The sequence below is a fragment of the Xiphias gladius genome, chromosome 11, assembly GCF_016859285.1.
Source record: "Xiphias gladius isolate SHS-SW01 ecotype Sanya breed wild chromosome 11, ASM1685928v1, whole genome shotgun sequence".
In the NCBI taxonomy this organism is placed as follows: domain Eukaryota; kingdom Metazoa; phylum Chordata; class Actinopteri; order Istiophoriformes; family Xiphiidae; genus Xiphias; species Xiphias gladius.
In genome coordinates, this window is record NC_053410.1 from 16,569,706 (window position 1) to 16,591,143 (window position 21,438).

Below are 21,438 nucleotides of genomic sequence, written 5' to 3' on the forward strand. Positions count from 1 at the left end.
CCTACTTATAATAAGTGACATGCATATTGTCACATGATGTGGATAGGTTTAAAGAATTACAATATGCCGTATAATCCTTTAAGAATAAGTCCAGGTATTTGTTGTTGTTGTTGTTAAATCCTACTATTCAATGTTCCATTTACAAGTAGCAATTTTGCATGAGGCATATTAGCTGCGCCTGCGGTATGTGCAGTAACGCGCAGTTAAATGTTCATCAGCGTGCAGCTGGAGCAGCGCCTGCTGTCAGCTTTTCAGACTGAGCGCAGTTAGCTCGGCAGCTAGCAGGCAGCGCAGCCGAGAGATACACAGTCAGTCTGCTCAGCGTATTATTTGAATGGCGTCTCTCCTGTAACGTTAGTCATACTCGGAAGCGGGATAGTCAGCAGAGTACTGTTTTCTGTCAGCAACCCACAGTGAAGGGACGACAAGAGGACTGAAATTGGAGCTAACGTTGGTTAGCTAGCTAATGTTAGCTTGCCAGCGCAATGGTGAGTAGCGTAAGCTCGGCTGTGCGGCTAATGGTAGACCGGGTGACAACTGTGCAGCGGGTGGCTAACGTTACGCTAACTGTTAACGTTAGCTGACTGGCTATCAAGTGAGACTTTTTTTTCGTTGGTCCGTTCAAGTATGTTTTGTTCTGTCTTTGGGGGAATCGTTCCTCTCCTTTAGTGGGCCCTCACTAAAATGTTGTTTTGGTAGCTTCCCACCTGTAACCCAAAGGGTATCCTTGCCGAGATTGTGGCCACCAGCTAGGGACCTTTTATCACGTCACTCACTCTAGTCGCAGCATCTAAACCGCGTAGATAAGTTATAACTTAAACAGCTGCTTCTGAACTGGTCTGTATCAGTTTTCTGTTTCAAACTGTTGACATAAAGGCTCCCTTTTTTAAAAGAAAAAAACCATCAGCCGATGTCTGTTAAGGCCTTGTCATATTTTAATAAGATCAGATGCATTCGTTTTACTTTCTCCGAGGTGGCTCGGTGGCTTGAATTGTCTTCGGTGCCAGTTACATTTCCTTGTCAGCAATTGCCGGGGTCTGGTTAGGGAACTGTGGCATTTGGCTTGGCGGTTGTAAGCACGCTGTACACCGACAAACGTTTCGGTGGATATCCGTCCACAGCCGGCTCCTACTGACAGGTTAGTTGGTTTATTGATATTAACATGTCAGCGTACCGACCAGTCGAGGCCCTACTTCACCGATTTATATTAATAGCCTTTACATAAGTGCAGTGTTACACCTTCAGAGAGAGCTCTTGGCTAAAGACTAAACCTTGTAAACCAGTTGCTCCGACGAACCCTTACCTCCACGTCAGAACTGCAGGGGATCACAAATCTGTAATGTTGACCCTAATTGTATATTTGTGATTTATGAATACTTCTTAACCGTGTTGTTTGTGTAAAAATTTAAATATGACAACTGTCAAACTATCCGTTTGTTATACCGGTTACACTTCCCAGGCCTTTATTGTATACCTTGCACCCTAGTTACAAAGTAGGGTCAAAAAAGCAGCTGTAAATGGTCACTTGAATTATATGACTGAGTTGCTGCGTTGTCTATCAGAAATAATTTATGTCACTTTTTGTAAAATGATTATAAAGTGGCTATTTCAAGGTCTTTAGTAAAGGGAATTAACATCTAAGTTAAAACATAAATGCGTCAGGGACAGCAAATTAATTCGTTTAGTTACTGGTGTCCTTATATGTCCTCTGTGCCATTCCCAGCGCAATTTTTCTTTAACTGACAGCTTTTAAAGGCATATTTGGATATTAAAATAACCTAGTGCTATTTGCTCTGCATCAGGCATCCGTGTCAACCAGGTCAAATTCATGGTGGCCTTTTGTGTCTCACATTGGTTTTCATTGGAATGAACACAATGACATGTTGTCTCCAGTGGATGATTTATTAATTTCATACATGACTAATTTAGGGAGCCTCTGTATGATTGTTTCTGCCAGTTTTATTTGGCCCCAACAACAGCCAAAAACAACTATATGGCCGTCTCTTTAATTCGGTCTAAATCTTGGTTTAAAAATGTTGAGTGACGAGGATGTCTGTGTTTATTTCTAACGTTACAAAACAGTGATATTATATTTCAGGCCTATTCTTGTGATGTTATTCATAGTGTTTTTCTCTATCCTGTCATCCTAATGCTATAATTATCTGGGTTGTTAACAAATTAGGCCCATAGGACAGGATGCCTCCTATGTCAAATGTAAGACTCATGCCCTAGTAATAAATAATAATCTTGTAACTGTTTGACAACTGCTGTTGTTTTCTCTTACTTATTCTTCGATGGCTACTGATTTTTTTTTTTATTATTTTTTTATTTATTTATATATAATTATAATAATATTGCTTGCGTGTCTTGGGGGATGATTTTAGCAAGCAAGTAATACACTAAAGTTACTAATCTGGTATTTACCAATATGTCTCTAGCAGAAATACTGTATTTAAAACCAAGTGGAAAGAGCTTTTACAAATAACCTTTTTTTTAAAGAGTTGTGGAGCTGAAATGGCTAATTTCATTACTTTTGCTTGTAGGCCTACAGGTGTATCCCAGATGATGTAAGGCACCTGTGCCTATAGAGACCAAGATGACTGAAGTCCAGGCCACAGTGGAGTTCTCTGTGGAGCTCCACAAGTTCTACAACGTGGACCTGTTCCAAAGAGGGTGAGTATCGTCTTATTGTCTCTACATACCTAATAATCTTTCCTTTTTGGCATGTGTTTTCAGCACGTGGCAGTTCATTGATGCTTTACCAAAGAACTTGCTTTCCCATGCATTCATTACGGACAAGTTTACCTTGCTAATTAAGTATAGGTTAGCTTTGATTGTATGCTTTGAGGGGAGTTGAACAAGCTTTGGTTTTCAGCTTGTAGTAGAAAGGGTCCAGGATGTATTCTGCAAGTGTCCCAGCCAGTCTGGGACAGTTGGTGATCTTGTTTAGACCATCAGGGGGCTCAAAAATGCTCTTTGTACAGACAGGCCAGTGATTCTAAAAATTATCCAGTAATCAGTAATAAACTTTGATGATTTTAAGAAAAGTTGTCAAACTGCAGTCAAGTGTACCACATGGGCACAGGTGTGGAGGAGCTTCTCTTTTCTGACTCACTTAATTTAAATTTGCATCTTGATTACCATAGTGCTGCAGGGATAGAAAATGGTAAACTATCTGTGTGTAATTGAAACATGAAAATGTATGTCTTTGAAAGCATCATATAGCACACCGTATATAATCATAAATGCATAAATAATGTCAAACAAAACATGAATAAACAAACACAACTAATGCTGTTCTGGCAATTGCTTTGTAGTGAGACAATTCTGTGAAGAATAATTGATTGTAGTAGAACAATTGGCACACAGATTGGCTAATCTGCCTTATTCAGAGCGCTGTTGGTTTGGAAATGCGTATCATTTTTTTTATTGCCCAACAAATACCTGCTATGGACAGCAGAGATTATAAGATTTTGTTAGAGAAGCATGTTTTAGCTTAACTATGTATGTGTTGGACATGGTTTGTTAAGAATAATACCCTTTAGACAGAGCTTCAAGTAATCAGGTCAGATTTAACAGTGAGACATTTGTTGGTTGATGGCATTGAGCTCACATTTCAGTGTAGCATAGTATTTAACACTAAATAAACCATGTAGCTGTCACTTTAAAGCTTTTATGCTCTTCAACAGGATACAAGCTACGGCCCAAATTTCCCATGTGGGTTAAATTGTCAATTCCTGTTCCCCGATACAGCTCTGGTTCTGGTACTATGTGCTATGTCCTAATGCCAGATTAGGAATAACGCACCCCATCAAATAGATGATTCCCATTTTGGTCTTTTCTTGCAAACATCTAACAAGATATCAAACAAACAGTGAATTGACCATTTTTCTTAGAAAACTAAGGAGGAAAAATTACTCACATTGTTTTAACTGTACAGCTCTAACATTCATGGTCTTTAACATCTGAAAATTCTTTTTACAGCTGCAGTGTACTGATACTTCACTGTGCTGAGATAAAAATCCCGGTCTATTCTCCCAGCTCATCACTGCTTTAAGAGCCCAGGTTAACTACATGAGTGACTGCGAAAGAAAGTGCTCATTATTCATTTATGAAAGGTGTAGTGTCATTTTACAAGTAGAGGCATTTGCAGCTAACCTGTGTGGTTTGTTCCCCTTTCACAGAGCTTCTGATGATGCTTTGGACCAAACTAATAGTGCTAGTTTTTCATACCAGTATTCATTTTAAAACAGTTTGTCTGTATTTTCAGGTTCTACCAGATTCGTGCCAGTCTGAAGGTGCCACCCAGGATCCCACACAAAGTTGAGACCAGTCTTCTTCACCCGGGAGGTAAATGAATTTTTGAAGATGTGTACAGTATAGACAGTTTTTTTTTCCTACCACACTTAGGGCCCTATTATAGCCAAGCAAGAGCAACAACAAGCGCAAAGTGGTATGTCTTGGGTTCACAGACTGTGTAGCCATCTCAAGTGCACCTGCTGTTTTGTTTCATGTAGGTGTAGCAGCACAAAGTGCAAAAAGGCTGGCTGAGGTGTAATAAAGAAATTCGAGGGTGTGCTGATTAATAAATTCACTCTTAGCCAGTAAAATTACTGGTCTCATGGCTCTGAATCAGCTATGGCAATCGCAGTGACTTATGACGACAACAGCTCAACAAATGGAAAGAGGCTTCTCCAAGATATCATGTTGTTGTCTGGATGGTGAATAGCAGCACGACCTGAACACACAACAGCTCAGATCTGCATCCAGAGGGAGATGTTGTGGATTTTATTTATCTTGTACAGTGATGATAGAAATAAATAATAAAAAACGTTGATGCTGTTTATCAACACAAAGCTATTTTAGTTTTGTTTCTACTCTAGCTTACGTCATGAATGCTCACATTATACCTGAAATGTGGCACACATGCACCGTAATGCATTTGAAGAATAAAACAGGAAATGCTACTTTTGCTAAAAGGTTGGAATGGAGGCAATGACACACAGGATTGATTAACAAAAGTAATTCGACATCTCCCACTTAAACTATAGAATGCCAAGTCATAATGGACCAGTTTGGTGTGTGTAGTATTGTATTGGGTTACTTTGTAACAGCCTGGTGTCATTTACACACTATTTATTAAAGGTAAGACAGAGTGGATGGCCGTGTGTAATGGCATTGCGCTTCTCAAATCAGTGGCTGCGGATTTATCAACATGTGTCCTCCTACCTTCAGATGGCTGCAGGGCTTTAATGAGCTGAGGGAGAAACTTCATACAGTACAAAGCAGATGTGGACAACAGATACTGAAAAAATCACTCATACTAATTTGTAGATAAATGCAGACTGATTTACCGATGTCTCTGCTTTGAAGACAATACGTGTTAATTTTTTATGTCTGTTTAAATGATTCTACTGGCTGAGGAGTGATTAGGTGAAACTTTTTATTTACATTTTAAGCAATATTCTGTCATTGCTGCGCATTTGCTTCGTATATTTAGTTTGCTCTTGTTGTTAAAATCACCAAAGGTGCAGCAGATTGCTGTTGTGGTTCTGAGAAATCTATTCTTATTGCAAAGACATAATTTCCATCAAAATATCAACAACATGCTTTGAGCTGCTTCATTTGAATGAACTTCCCACGTGTTTGTACCTCTCCTCCCACTTGTGCACCATGCGTGCTGCACTTGGCACCAAAATACCACACAGACGGGTAAAGCAAATTTCAAGGTCAGGAAATTTTAAAAAACTGTCGGGGCGCTGCTTACGCTGGTCTTTGCACCGCCACAAAAATAGGGCTCTTAATCTTAATACTCACTAGGTTGTATGGACAAACACATTGGTGAATCCTTTTCTGTAGTCTACCAGGTAAACAAACAGACACAGATGATTACATAACCTTCTTTGCGGTGGGAATAACCTGCAGTATGCATAAAGTACTGCACTGCTGCTTTTATTATCAGAGGGCTGGTTGTTTCCCTGTAAATGCAGGTGACACTAATTAAGTCATACCAATACTTCAGGTAGACTTGCATGTTTACTTGAATTTCATTCCTGCTCTCAGATATTAGCGCCGTTTCACGGAATATAGTTATTGTTTTTGCAGATTTGGTTCATTTATTGTTTGGATTTTTTGCAGGGAGTTGGTAGGGTACTGGCTTATCACGCAGGCCACTCCTTGTTCTTGGTATTTCTTTAAGGCTTTGTCTATATGCCCCATCCCGTTTCTTAGAAAGCTGCACTATTCGATTCACACAAAGCACTCAGTTCTTTCTTTTGTAAATAAAGAGGATCATCAAGAGAGTATGACATACCAAAGCTCAAATGTTTTATTTTCCTTTTTTATGAATTTGTGAAACTTGTTCAGTAGAGTAAATGGGAAACGGTTAGACTTTGATCTTCAATCCAGACCTAATAAGATATATCTTGTCGGATAATTCCTGGCACAGGTTATAAGAATATCATTACCTGTAGGTTGGCTCATTTATCTTATCTATCATTAGGGGTCCAAGTAGCAAAGCTTTGGGAATCCTATTGTTTTTGTTCCAATTCTTCTTCTCCTCCTCCTTTTCATTTATTTTCCTCTGCTAAAAGTGTTTGTGTAGCAAAAACTGTAAGACCTAGAAACATGAAACTTTATGACATGGTCCCAAATTCCCTCCACTACTCAGGGCCCAAAACATGAAGTACTGTACCCAGAGGTGGATCTGTAATAATCAAGTTTGTGTTTTCGTGCATAACTCAAGAACATGGCCTAGAGTCAAAATTCTTTCTTCATTTATTCAATTCATTCTCGAGTAATCTGCATCTTTGCTCCACTGGTCCTCTGTTCCAAAAATGTCAAATTTTGTAACTTTATCTCCATTTTCTTAAAAGTCTTCTTTCGACACCTTTCAGCAACCGCTGGACCAATCATTACAAAACTTCACCAAGGTCATCCACGGACTGTATTGATCTTAACTTACCAAAATTTCAATGTCGATCTGCTTCGATTAAACAAGCCAATGAATCTTCATCAAAATGTCTCAGTACAGTAGATGTCTTATATCTTGACAATGCATTGTCTGATTTTCAAAAAACTTAACATTTTAGGTCTTTACGACATTCCTCTGGACACTCCCCAAGTTTCATACCAACCACCAAGAGGCGCTATTACTAACAATTACTTGTTTTTCATTGACAAATTATCAGAAAAAGTTCCAATTTGGTACAGTTACTCATAGTAACATTTTTCTGACTTTATATATATACTGCTTTGATACCTTAATCAGTGTGGCTGCCAGCAGCCAATCAAAATTCAGCAGCTTGTAAATTCCATTGTGAACGTCCAATTAGCACGAAAATAGGTACATAGGTTTATGGTGTCATGAAGGATGAGTGTACCCAACCTTAGAGCAAACAGCCTAAAGGTGGCGTTATGAAGCTAAGACACTTATGTTTGAGCCTGTATCCCAGAAATTACTTGACCTAAATTCTAAATTCCTAAATTCCTTTTTGTCCTGCTTCCTACAATACACTTCTATCAATTTGCATCATAAATTTGACTTTTTGCAAGTAAATCTTCTACTTCTTCTTTTCACACTGTTTGAAGTACCTATTATTGTCAACTCTTTCGAACAGTTTGTCAGATTTTTCTGAATTCACTGTGAATCATCTGCAGACCATTCTTGCCAAAAGCTGTTCAAGAGAATTTATGTCAAACCATTTTAAAGACATACACAAATACATCATAACAGCATTGCTTGAACTGAGAAAATTAGCTACTTTTCTGAATAGAAATAATCAGTCATTATCCAACTTTTCATGTGTTATCATAAAGATAGTACGAGCAACAAAGCTAAATTTCAGGAACGCCCCACTTCAATATGTGGCAGAGGTCCCGTTTTGAATCCTGATATAAGCTCAGCTTTCTGAACGACTGGTAAAAGGTACTCCACACAGTTGGGTCAGTGAGAGTACCGCAGCCAACTTTTGTTATTCTAGAAAAAAGTATGATCTTTTCGAGTATCAGCAATTACCCAAGTTGTTGCTCCTTATCCCATTTGACTCCAATGACTGGAATGACCAAGAAATTCCAAATCTAAATCACCAAAACTTGAATCTCCAATTTGCATCAAATTGAACAAAGTACACATTTATTCCAAGTACCAAATAGCTCATTGGTAAGATGTTTGTCTCACAATCCCTTGAGGGTTCACATAGCGGTGGAGGTGTCGTAAACTGGTTCAAATCTTCAAATCTGAGCTTGTGTTCATAGTGTGAATTTTTCGCAAAATCATCTACACTGCTTTAACCCTGGTATAAATTTGAGGCATAAAGCCATCAACTAAAAACTTAGATGTATATGGAGAAGCATACTTTCTGCTCACATCTTTAGTCTATATTATTTCAGCTAAAAATCAATCTGATTACTCTTTTGATTAATCCATTGAAGGTCCAAGCAGCAAAGCTGCGGGAACCCTATTGTTCTGATTATTAAGACCAGACTCAATTTCAAATGATCGATGAATACAGATGGGTACATTTTAAAAATCCTTTCCTCAAGACCAGGCAAAATCTTTGATAAAGGAATGTATTAAAAAATAGATTTCCCTGCTCCTTTGTTAAAAATTTAAGACAAGGCTCAATTTCAAATGAATGAATGAATACAGATCGTTACACATACATTTAGAAATATACACTTAATTTAAAACCAAAATTACATGTCACTTGTTTAAAACATCAGGATCATGCCAATACAATACCTTAATGAATAAATAGAGATACATGTACATGCATATAATTTCATTTGTTAGATATTTAAGACCAGACTCGATTTCAAATGAACACATGAATGAATACAGTTGCATACATTTAAGAACTCTATTCATCTCCATTTTCAAGTATGTAAATTAAATTGTGCTAAAAGTGTACGAATAACCTAAGTACCTAAACTGTAAAATGCATTCAATTCATAATTTATCCTGTATGTCAAAAAACTAAACTCATGCATACATGCACTCAACTCAGTAATAAGGAGTTTGTTTCCCAATCCAAAGGTTGAGGGTTCAAACCCTGCCTCTGCCTTACTTCACCTGGTCCTAATGTGAAACCTTAAAGTTCCTGAGTTGACTGCGTCTCATATTTAAGCTTGCATTCTTAAAAACCACATGTCATTAACAATTTAATAAGAAACAAGCATCCAAATGCTCCAAGCTGCCACATTATTATTTATATCTAGGTCTGGAGAATCCATCTAGATTTCTCTCTATCTTTTGAACTATCAGCCATGTGTAACAACTGACTTAAAGTATTAATGGTTCGATGCCTGGTCACAACACCCGATCATGTGTCTCTAAAGGTTATACAGGAAAATTCCATTTCTGACAGGTTGGCTATGATCACTCAGTTCACACGCAGTTAATCTTTGTGGTTTTTGTCCAGGCTCGGATCTGGCATTTCCTGCTTCAGTCCAAGATGATCTTATCTGCAGCAAAACTTTCCAAATCCTGTACAAGAATGAAGAGGTTGTGGTCAACGATGTGCTCCTCTTCAAAGTGATGATGCTGCTAGATGAGAAGAAGGTAAATTTAAGACAGAGGTGGTTATTTTACTAAGGATTTGTTTTTGTTAGATTTGTTTTTTGCCCCTGGCGCCAACCCAATATATTGATTTTTGTGTATCTGCCAATAAAGAGTCCCAATCTTATATTTTTCTACATAATGCCTCTGCTTTCTGCATACTTGGTGTAAAGTTGACGTACATTAAAAGACAATCCAATTGAGATGAGTTTGTTTGACAGCAACACTTTGGAGACAAAGTGATTTTTCTTAAACCCAAAGCTGTGTAGCTGTCAGGATGAATATCTTTGTCAAATTGCTTCTGCTTACTTGTTTGTGCTACTCAGCAGTTTACTCACTTGAAAATCCTGTTTAGGGTAAAAGTTCCACTTTTCTAACAGGGCTCATTGGAGTGTGCGGGTGTGTCCTCAGGGCAGAGGTTACATCATCCAACAGTTTCCAAATTTGTTAGGCTTATTAGAGCTGATACCATCAAATAAAAAAAACACCTTAATGGGTGTGTTACACATCTTGCAGATCAGTGTGGGTAATCCTTTGCTTTTACACACACGCTCTAAAGTTGGCTCTCTCCACTGTTTTTCAATCCTCAGGTGGAAGAGTCCCTCAATGACATGGATTTCCAGCTCTTCTTGGATTTATATTTCACAGATGGGGATTACACGTACGTGTTGAGACATTTAACTGCATGTACTTGTGTTAGTGTTTGTGAATTTGATATTTGAATCTCAACACTAACAGGGTCTTATGTGTCTTCCTTATTCAATTTCTACAGGCCAGATGATCCAAGCTCTTTACAAAATATCAGTGGGCGTACACTTCATTTGCACTTTAGCCTCCAGCAAGGCATCCACCAACACATCAATGTCATGTTTGACTACTTCCACCTGTCTGTCATCTCTGTAGCCATCCATGCCTCCCTAGTGGCACTACATCAGCCCCTTATCAGGTGAGGCTCCCACCTACCCAAGGAAACATGTTGACACTCACAGAAGAGGGCCATTGTTTGCACTCTGTATAGTTATACATTCATGCACAGGTGTTTGAGCTTTTACATAAATCTTCATCCTGTTATTTACTATTATTGTTTCTGGTAAATTCCAGCACACACCTTTTTATCTAGTGCTCACAACAAATTCAACATTGAAGTTGAAGTAAACAATATAACTGGTGAATTTAACTTTATTGCTGTACAACAGTGAATGATTAGTAGAGGAAACCTGTCTAGAAGTGTCGCATTAAATTCTTGTGGCAATGAGCTGAGTTTGACTTCACTCCATGTGTGTACCTAGTTTTCCTCGACCAGTGAAAACCACATGGCTAAACCGCAACGCTCCAGCACAGAGCAAAGATTCAGTTATCCCACCTCTGGAGAATGTGGTGTTTGGCAGCAGTTATGTCAAGCAAGTATCACCAGATGTAAGTGAAGCCCCTTTACAGAAAAGGTCTTGTCTTTGGTATTCTTTTTTCTCTTTGTACATGCTACTGAACCTCAGAGTGGTTACAAAAAAAGTCAGAAAGATGCCACCATTGCATAATTTTAATGATTTTGCATTACATCAGACTAAATTAGGACCTGATAAAAACAAATGACTTTCACAAACCTAATAATACTAAAGATATGATATGGAACTTAGGTTGTTTTCCTTTTTATTAGTGAGAAGTAAAGAGGAAAGGAGAAAAAGATCCTGGTATTCTTTGAGCAAGGATGCCTGGCAGTAATATAGGCTTTGATTGTTACGTTGGCATTTTTGTTACATTAATTGAATTTGAAGATAAGATGACAGATAGGGCAGAAAAAGGGGAATCCATCAGACCACTGTCACATTGGGCCGGGAATAATTGGCCTCTCCTGACAGACAAAGTTGGCCAGCTAGAGTGGATCCTGAGATGCAGTGGTGTGAATGTACCAGAGTTATTCAGACAGAACAGAGGCAATGCCCCTCGTCATTCCTTGATGTATCACTAAGGGGCAGCTCAGGAATAACAACCCATTGACCATTTTTCAGTTCACTACAGGGATCTGTGCGGAAGCCACTATAAAGATTTATAGGGCTATAATGCAAGACAAGAGTAATGAGGCACAGAGTGTGTATGGGCATACATTTTTTAACCAGTTTCTTCTCTATAGAAGAATTCTATGGGTATGCTGCTATACGTACTATGATGAATTCATCAACAAAGAAATTATTTTTTAACAGTGGTTTATTTACTGGATCTCAATACAGTAAACTACATTAAACAATATTTTCTCCCTAAATTCAGTTTGCAGCCATTGACTATAGAGTTAATGCATAACATTTAGTTTTAAAAGAATCTGAATTTACAGTAAATTGGCAAAAATCCACAGATCATGTTACCATGTCTGAGAGTTTGTCTTTACTCATGGCAGTGACTAAAAATCAAATGTTTACACATGCTAGAGTGTCCGGAACAGCAGTAATATTGTTACAGAATAAAATCATCTATTACCTCTTCTCTGTGTTCCCTGTGGACCCTCAGGGCAGGACATTCCTGGTATCTGACCAGTGTCTGCAACATGCCTTCAGTCTGCACCAAAACCTTTGCTCCAGTCTCCTACTCGCCTACCAGGGCCTCTTTGGCTACTTCACCTCTATTACCAAGGACCTGCCCTCCTCCCATCGTATGGAACTAGGTATACTGCATTGTGGCTTCAAATTAACTCATGTCAGAGTGTGGGGTTACAATGGGTTGTAAAGCAATGTAATCCTAAATCCCATTTATTTAAAAAAGGGCTCTGCACACTCCTCACTTTCGCCTTTTTAACTTATAAGCACTGAGAAGAAACAAGTGTTTTGAAGTTATACCGTATAATGCCTTATGATTTATTTTTTTGCTTTGGATGGATTTTCATTGTTTTGTCTTTTCAGCGTGGGTGTTACTCACATATTGCAAGTTTGTTGTGTTATCATGTCATTTCACCTGATCCCTACACATTAGCATATCCTACCCTTTAAACAACCTACACAACCAGCAACCCACTAAGTTAATTTAGGGAACTAATTGTGGTTCACTAATATTAGTTGATTAAACTTACAAAATCATACTTGCATTCAGTAGATAAGTCTGTTAACTAGAAGACTAAAGCCAAATTGTAATAGCTCCCAAACATAACTCATCATTATAACTATGGCTCACCAAAACTAATCCACACAAGTGGATAAATATTAGATCCCGGAGGACCAAATAATAAAAAGGTTAAATATACCTATATGTGCAATTTTACTAGCCAAGCCCAGCATGCAAGTCCTATATGAGAGAGTACTCAGAAGACCCTATCCCCGAAGTCAAAGGCACGTCTACATAGGTATGTCCCGACCCTTACAACACCTCAAATCAGCCTTTCTTTCCCTTTTCTTCCTTACTCCAGTTTCCTTCCTGTACAAAAAACCACCATGTCCTCTCTATGTCCCACTTGCCACAGACAATATACTTAAACTTCTGTCACGTCATCTTTTTCATTATTGTATATATACTCAGTCTTTCTTTCCATCTTTATAACTGGCCTTGCTCAAAGAATCTTGTAACATAGTGGTGCTGTAGAATTTTTAGGCTGTCCCCTCATCATGTCATACTGTATAAAAAGTTCTTTCTGACCCCAGTGCTGTCTAACACTTCTTCCTCACTCAGCCTGTTTTACAGGTTCTTTTTAAAACCTTCAGCATAATTATTCAGTAAGTTGTTCAAGGGAATCTCATTAATACTGTTCCTCCTGCCTCCTCAGAGCAACTCGACTTAGAGGCCCGTCTCGCTGACTTATGTGAACAAGTTAAGGTAAGATCTGTTGAGTGCCTCTCTCAGGAAGCAATGATGCAAAAATACTAATAGGACAACAAGCCTGGCACATTGTCAAATTGGTGTTTAGTTTATGGGGAAGGAGGGGTCAGCTGGAAATACTGGCCATAGAAGATGCTGGTAAAGTGAAGAATTTGCATCGGCTGAATTGCTCTCTGTGATTGGAGGGCGTGAGTGTGAAGTCCTGATTTACGGAAAAAATAAATTATAGGAATAGTAGTGAGATAGACTAGGGTGTTTGTGGGCATACCAATTATCTTTGATTATATTTCTTTGATTGTGTAAAGTTTGCATGTGCAGCACCTTTTGTTTCCACCCTATATTCACCATTACCAACAAAAACAAATTGAGTCTGTTGCTGCATATAAGAAGAAAGACATAATGAGACTGACTGAGCTCAGTCCTCTGATGACAGAAGAGAATAAAATATATGTAGTTGTTTTTATTGCATCAAGGGCTGTATTATTTGGTGGTTATTGAAGTTGAAGTATTTTGATTAGTATTATGTAATAGTGAATTGCAGAAAGCTTAACTGGGGTTAGTGATGAGAATCCTTTATAATTGCAAGGTGACTCAAGGTGTGTCAGCAAATTATGGAGAAGAGATGCCACCGAATCCTCTGTGCTGCTAGAGAATTTGTGGGCAGACTGGCAAGTGTTCAGATGTTGCTTCACAGTTGGTAGAATGGCATTTAAACCAGTGTCTGAAAGCACTGATGATGGAAAATATTTGGATATCAAGTACCCTATTGTCTTTGAGGCTTAAGAGGTCCCTGATTTGTTTTTTGTGACCTGAGAAACAACTAATGGCATGGAAATGAAACTCGCAGTAAAACAAATGCCAAAACTGTCTGCATCATATTAATCAGCTGACAATCATGGAATATCCTTTTTTAATCAGATTTTACTTACTGTAAAGTAAAGCCCTCTTACATAGAGCTGCCAATGTTCTTCATGCTGATGTTAGGGAAATATGCTCAATGGAGCCCTCTGGTGGGTTGTCTTTGTACTTTTAGCAAAAAGGAGAGTCCCCTGATGAGCTGGCAGAACTGGTAAATATGAACCTGGCTCAGCTCTGCTCTCTGCTCATGGCTCTTTGGGGACAGTTCCTAGAGGTGGTGTCCCTGCAGGAGCATGTTGCTGCCCTACTAGCTATGGAGCATCATACACTAAGAGTGAGTCCCAATTTTTTAAATCCTCTACATATTTAAATGTCTTTATTATCTTTGAATGACGATAATCCTTTTTTGATCAAATAACTTGTCCAAAACTCAACTTAAACCTGTGAGTAATAATATTGACTGAATCTTGACTATCATCTCTATAATGTGGTGCTGTTACAGGTAAGACGGTTTTCTGAGGCTTTCTTTTGTCTTGAACATCCAAGACAATCTGCACTGGCGTATCAGGAACTACAGTAAGTTGCAGTGGCATGTTAGTCTTGATTGTGAAATATAGTGTTGCTCTTGTCGAGCCTGTGCCAGTAGTTACTCATCTGAAATACTATAGACCCCAAGTATGGAAAACCCTTACTCCTTTTTTTTCCCTTCTCTCTGTCTCTCTGTCTCTCTCTCTCTGTCTCTCTCTCTCTCTCTGTCTCTCTCTCTCTCTCTCTCTCTCTCTCTCTCTCTCTCTCTCTCTCTCTCTCTCGCTGAACCCCAACCCCCAATCAGTGCTCACAGTCACCAGCAGATGACTACTGCTATCAAAAGCTCCAGCTACTTCCTGTCATTGCCTCCACTTCCAGTGGAATGTGCAGACCTGGATGGTGATGTTAGCTCTCTACCTATCATCTTTGAGGATAGATACCTGGATTCTATCACTGAAGGTCAGTAACACAGTATTGCTGCTTAACTAAACGTACAGTCATTAGGCTCACTAATGACTGATTTTTCCTTTTTATGTTCAACCTGGTTTGAATATATGAAGATCGTGATGGACCCTGGCTGGGCATGCATAATACAAGGATTGGCTCAGTGTCCAGTAAAACGGACAAGCCCAACTCCAAGGACTGCAGTGCAGCAGCCAGCCCCGTACCTGAGTCTCGATGTGCCTCTATAGATAACACCTGGCCAGACAACTATGATCCGCCACCTAAGTCCAAAGGCAAGTCAGTCAAACTAAAGAAAAATTCAAAGACTGAGAATTCCAAGAAGTTGATTAGACAGGGTTCCAAAGACTCTGTAGTTCTGGTGGGCTATAAGAACCTCAAAGCTCCTTATGGTGACCCGAGCACAAAGTACAAGGAAGGGGAGGCTCCCCTAAACCAGGATGAGGAACGAGATACCTTACAGGGGGACTCAAGTAGTTATTTAAGGACTAATACAAATTCTGCTTTTGACTCTGGTGCCACAGCAACACATGGAAACAGTGCTGTAGATTGTGTTGCAGATGAAAATATAACTGCTGCTGCTGCTTGTGAAAAAGGTTTCTTCAGAAATCCTGCAAACTTGGACGCACAGAATAATCCTCAGGCAGGTACTGGGGCTGTCACTACATGCAACCAACCACTTCACAAAGATGAGCAAGCTGACCATGGTGGCCAAAAGCTGCCACAGTTGTCTGGTGGGCTGAAACAAATTGAGGTTAAACCAAGTAACAAGGACCCATACCAAGGTGATAAAGTAACAGTTCTTCTACCATGTCGGACTGAAGGAATTCTAAGTAATAATATTCCTGAGATAACCCAGACAGACCTCTGTGACTCACAACAGTCTGTGGTGGACTCAGTGTTTGAAAGACCGGAAAAAGAGGCAGCAAAGCGTATCCAGTCCTGTCTGGTCACAGTACAGGTAAAGAGTGATTGTATCAGGCTGCCAGATGGAGGAGCCCCCAGTGCCTCATCTCGCCTCTCAGACTCAGGCATTGAGAGTGAGCCCAGCTCCTTCGCCACTCAGCTTGTTCCAGGACTGCAGACCTGTGCAGGGCTAGGCGCTGCCGAAGCAGGTGTTGCTAACCCACAGCCTGAGAGGCCCCTTTTGAGTACTGCACCACGGCCTGTTCAGCAAAGTGCTGTGCACAAGCCCAGCGGAGAAATTCTTTACCCAGAAAATACCAGTGCTGTCAGTGGAGTCCAGTCCTCTCTCACATCCATCAATTCTTTGCCCTCAGATGATGAGGGCGAAGGTTCCTCTAGGTGCTCCAGTGGAGCTGAAGTCCGAGGCAGGAAGTCTAGCGTGCTAGTGCAAGAACAGAGTGTAGTCTTCTCTGGGGATATCCCTAACAGACTTGCCATCACTGGTGCCAGCACCCCTGACACCGGTGCAGGTGATTCCCTACCTAATAACCCTTCCTTTAACTTGGAAACAGACCCCAAATTAATAGGTATTTCCGAACTCGGCCTAGAGGGAGCAGCTGGTTCTGGGACTGTTAAAGAGTCACGTAGTGAACCCCATACTGCCTGCCCCTCCAGTAACTCTGCCACCAGTAGCACTGACCTGGTCAAACGTGGGATGGTAGAGAACTACTTTGGCTCATGCTCTAGCACCGATGTGTCAGAGATCAGCCCTGTGGAAACATCTGCTATCACACTGGGAGTCCTTACAGGACCGCAGGTTGAGGAGGATGAGGACGAGACAGAGCATGAGATGATTGAGAATGGGTACTATGAGGAAGGTGATGGCTATGATTTCGTGAATGGTGTTGCTGATGAGGAACGAACTGGGGCTGGGGACGCAGCCGCTCAAGAGACAAGTCTTCTGTTTGAACAGCTTGGCATCGGCTACCTCCATGAAACAAAGGATTTATCGAAAGCTCCTATCTGCTCCAACATAGCCACAAGCAGTGTTGGGTATAGCTTGGGAAGACCTCCCTATCCCTCCATCTCCCTTTCTTCTAGCATGCGGTGGTATGAATGTGCACCCACACCACAGATGAAAGCGTGAGTCATCTTGGAAAAATTTTTCTCAAATCCCACTAAACTTTATGCAGATAACTGTCCTGTTTCACACATTATACATGAATATTCATCAACCTATTCAACTGTGCAGGTTCATCAAGGCCAAGGAAGAAATGAAGCAGCTAAGGCTGCCTGGTTTCTTGTATAGTGAGGTGCCTGAGCTGGCATCCACTGTGCCCTATTTCAGCTTGGAGGAAGATGAAAGCTGTGAAGAAGGCATTCATCTCATAGTCTGTGTCCACGGCCTTGACGGTAGGAAAGGTTAAATTTGTTTCTTTAGAGTCCTTTTTTGGATTCAGAAATCACATTGATGTCTTTCATGCTGCAGGTAACAGTGCAGACCTGAGACTGGTGAAGACTTACTTGGAGCTTGGACTGCCTGGTGCTCGTATAGACTTCCTGATGTCTGAGAGGAACCAGGTGATTTGATTAAAAAAAGCAGACACTGCTGTTGTCTAAAATCGCTGTTATTCAACTTTTACATTGAAGTGACCAGGGAAGTGGGTAAACTTGGGTTATTGGATACAGGTCCTTGAGCCTGTTTATGATGAGCTTACACAACTGTTAGTGAATCAGAATACACACTAAAATATAGCCTTGTCCTTGTTCATTTAATGCGCTTTTCATCTACAGAATGACACCTTTGCTGACTTTGAATCAATGACAGACCGACTGCTTGATGAAATAATCCAATATATTCAGATATACAATCTCACCGTGTCAAAGATAAGGTAAGATGTTCTATTCCACCAAAGTGTAATAGCAGAATGTTTAATAACAAAAAAGATCCATCAACTAGCTACATGATGCAGTTAGGCATGATTATTATTTGTGTCATGAAGTACTATATTCATACTGTAGAGATACTGCAGTTTGTCATAGTTCCCTGTTTCGCACGTGTCTTCTACAGCATAGCAAATGAATACATAGAAAAGTTTGTAGAAAAAAATCCCTTTTTTCTGTAGCAGTTTTCATAAGGTATAGCCATGTATGGGTTTTGAAGCCCATTTCATGACCTAGATTGCTGAGGCAAAACATCTTGTTATTTAACTGTTATGTCACACATTAAAGTATGTCAGGGACAGAGTTGCATATTAATGTTGTTTGGTGTCTTTACAGTCTCTAAGACCCAGTTAATAGTCTCACAGAACCAGTTCTTAAAATTTACCGTCCAACCACATCGGAAATCAAATGTGTTTATAGTTGTTCTGAACGGCCGCAACAGAAGATGGAGTGAAAAACCAGCCATGTGGAGAGAGAACTTTGAAAAACAGTGATAACAGAGTAGGTTTTCAGACAGTCTCTCCAGGGAGACATTCATAGTGTTGCACTCAGTGGTTCACATTAAAGGTGCCACAGATAGTTGTGTAACAATTTTTAAAAAAAGAGAGCCTGAGAGAGAAGCACAATACCTGGCTCCTCTCTCACCTCTGCAAAGCCGGCCAATCACACACAATCCTCACAGTGTGAAGTGGGTGGGAATGTCTGATCATCTGTTTTGGAAAGTTACAGCAGTGGTCGGAAACAGAACCCCTTTACTCGACATCAGACAGGTGTCGGGGGAGGGGATTTATGATGATATCCAACATGAAGTTTGGAAGGAGTATAAATCCCACTTTAACCTTTATACTTTCATTTGCAGCTTTGTGGGTCATTCCTTGGGGAACCTCATAGTTCGCTCAGTGCTGAGCAGGCCCAGGTTTAAATGTTACCTGAGCAGGTTGCACACTTTCCTTTCCCTCTCTGGGCCTCACCTGGGCACTCTATACAACAGCTCTGCCCTGGTCAACACAGGTAAGTGTCAAAATATTTAAGTAATGTTGGTAGATAGTGCATTTAAGTGTTTTCAGAGATTCCAATAACCCTTCTTTTAATCAGCTAATTGATAGTTTCTGTGGTTGTGTTCTCTGTCCATCTACTGTCACTGTGGTGTATCCTGTTTAATAGCTCTTAAACTTTGTTTCTAGGCCTTTGGTTCATGCAGAAGTGGAAAAAGTCAGGCTCACTCCTGCAGCTGACATGCCGTGATCACTCTGATCCTCGACAAACTTTTCTTTACAAGCTCAGCAAGAAATCTGGTTAGATCTGCTGTTTATTTATTTTTTATTTATTTATTTTACCAAAGACAATTAAGGCCGTATATGTGGAATATGAAATTGTAGATAACTTTTCTATTGATCTGCTTTTGAAGGTCTGCAGTTTTTCAGGAATGTGGTTCTGGTGGGGTCACTGCAAGATCGCTATGTCCCCTATCATTCTGCTCGAATAGAAATGTGCAAAACTGCATTAAAGGACAAACAAACAGGTGAGTTGAAGAAAGATTCTTGTTGGGCCCACGGATGTAACAACTTGTCAGGACAAGATGTTTTTGGTAAATAAAGGTGTTGCTCAGATTATGAATTGGAGAAGAGCAAGCAAGAAGAACAAGCCCGGTCCTAAGGGCTGTGACACACCAAGCCACAGTTGGGCATTGGGCTGTATTTCACCCATTTAGTGCAGTTCCTCCTCATTTGCAATCTCCAGTGCAGTTTGTAATTATTTGGTCAATGACAAAACTATTTTGGATGCTACTTTTCAAGGGTGATTGAAGGTGTTTTCCTTTTTTACTTTGTTACTTCCTTACATTCACCTCTCCTCAGTCTTTTTTCTTCCTTTCCCTCTTTAACTGAAAAGCACACAAAACAATGTGGACTAAATTGGCATTGCCTAATTTTGTCTACAAATTAAATCTCATGCCATCATAGAGTTTTACACCTAGGAGCTTAAATTGACTAAAAAACATCAAATGGACCAAGCCTTTCACTGTTAAGCCTGTTTCACTCTTGTCTATACCAGGTACTGTGTATGCTGAGATGATTGAGAACCTGCTGCTGCCAGTACTTCAGAGCAAAGACTGTAATCTAGTGCGATATGATGTCATTCATGCCCTGCCCAACACAGCCAACTCCCTTATCGGCCGGGCTGCCCACATTGCCGTCCTAGATTCTGAGATCTTCCTGGAGAAGTTCTTCCTCGTTGCAGGCCTCAAGTTCTTTCAGTAAAACTGCAGCAGAATCAAACACATGGCTGGACGAGAGGAATGTGCAGCTAATACCTCACTGCATCTAAACCTTATTCTGATGATGGTATCTGGATTACGTCTTGGTTTTTAAAAACATATACTTACGTTTCAAAGACATATGAGCAAAATCACAATTTCTTTCATTTAATGTTTATATTGGAATCACAGTGGATTTTTATTTTTCTACTGCCATTTTTTTTAATTGTTTTTTTTTTTTTTTTTTTTTTTGGGGGAAGTGATTTCCCTCATCATATGCTATACTTTCAGTGTTATTTATGTGTTATGTCATTAGTTTTCATTATTTTTCTCCAAGTTATTCAATTAATTTTAGATGCTGAACTGGAAATGTAGCTGCTACAAAAATGAAATGGTTGTTTTGGCGAGCTGGCCCATGTTAAGTCTGCACATACTGTCCTCACCATTGCACCATGTTTTTCCACCAATTTTAAGAGACACTGCATTGATTTGCACCACAACTACATTTTAAAAGCTTTTGTACTGAAACTGGTCATTTGTACAAGTTACTTTTTTTATCAACAATTTTCCATCATTTTTAAAGGCAAAGATTGCATTTAAAATAGGATTGTTGCTCAGACTTTGCAGCCTTGGCTTTGGTCTTAATACTTTATGCTGTTCCTTGCCATTGCAGCATTCTGCACATTTACCCAAACTGGTGTTGGGAGAATAAAGCTTTGCCTATAACACAACAGCATTTTATTACAGGGGTTTTAAGCAATGATCATGATTCAGCAAAAGCACAGGTTGGTAGTATGAACTTGTTTTATTGAAAGTATTTGGTAACGTGATTATTTATGTGTTTTAACTGGAAAGTATTGCTCGAAATTAAAAAATGTTTCTTGGACAGTTGTTTATATATCATCATACTCTACCATTAAATATGCATATTATGAAGTTGGTTATATGACTTTTCTTTCTTTCCTGAGTTAATTAAGGATTTGAAGAGTCGTGACACTCCTAATTAGGGTTTGGTAGACTAAATACAGGAAAAAAGTTCTTCAGTGATTTCATATCACCTACTAATAGTCTTGGTTGACAAATGCGATAGAAAGTGGGATTCCCGCAGTTTCATAAAGAGTAATTTTAATAA

At 39.6% G+C, this 21,438-nt stretch overlaps 1 protein-coding gene across 1 annotated transcript; it reads left to right on the forward strand.

Annotated features, from left to right (window-relative positions):
• The first annotated feature begins 248 nt into the window (after positions 1-248).
• On the forward strand, positions 249-20,507 carry fam135a (family with sequence similarity 135 member A). Its single transcript, XM_040139614.1, has 21 exons — positions 249-488; positions 2,544-2,673; positions 4,271-4,350; positions 9,423-9,562; positions 10,150-10,220; positions 10,332-10,505; positions 10,849-10,975; positions 12,059-12,212; positions 12,807-12,884; positions 13,302-13,351; positions 14,388-14,546; positions 14,715-14,788; positions 15,045-15,199; positions 15,301-17,251; positions 17,361-17,521; positions 17,598-17,689; positions 17,903-18,000; positions 18,912-19,063; positions 19,237-19,347; positions 19,461-19,574; positions 20,105-20,507. Exons 2-21 carry the CDS (start codon positions 2,597-2,599, stop codon positions 20,308-20,310), a joined length of 4,224 nt encoding a protein of 1,407 aa, XP_039995548.1. The 5' UTR covers positions 249-488; positions 2,544-2,596; the 3' UTR covers positions 20,311-20,507.
• Positions 20,508-21,438: the final 931 nt, after the last annotated feature.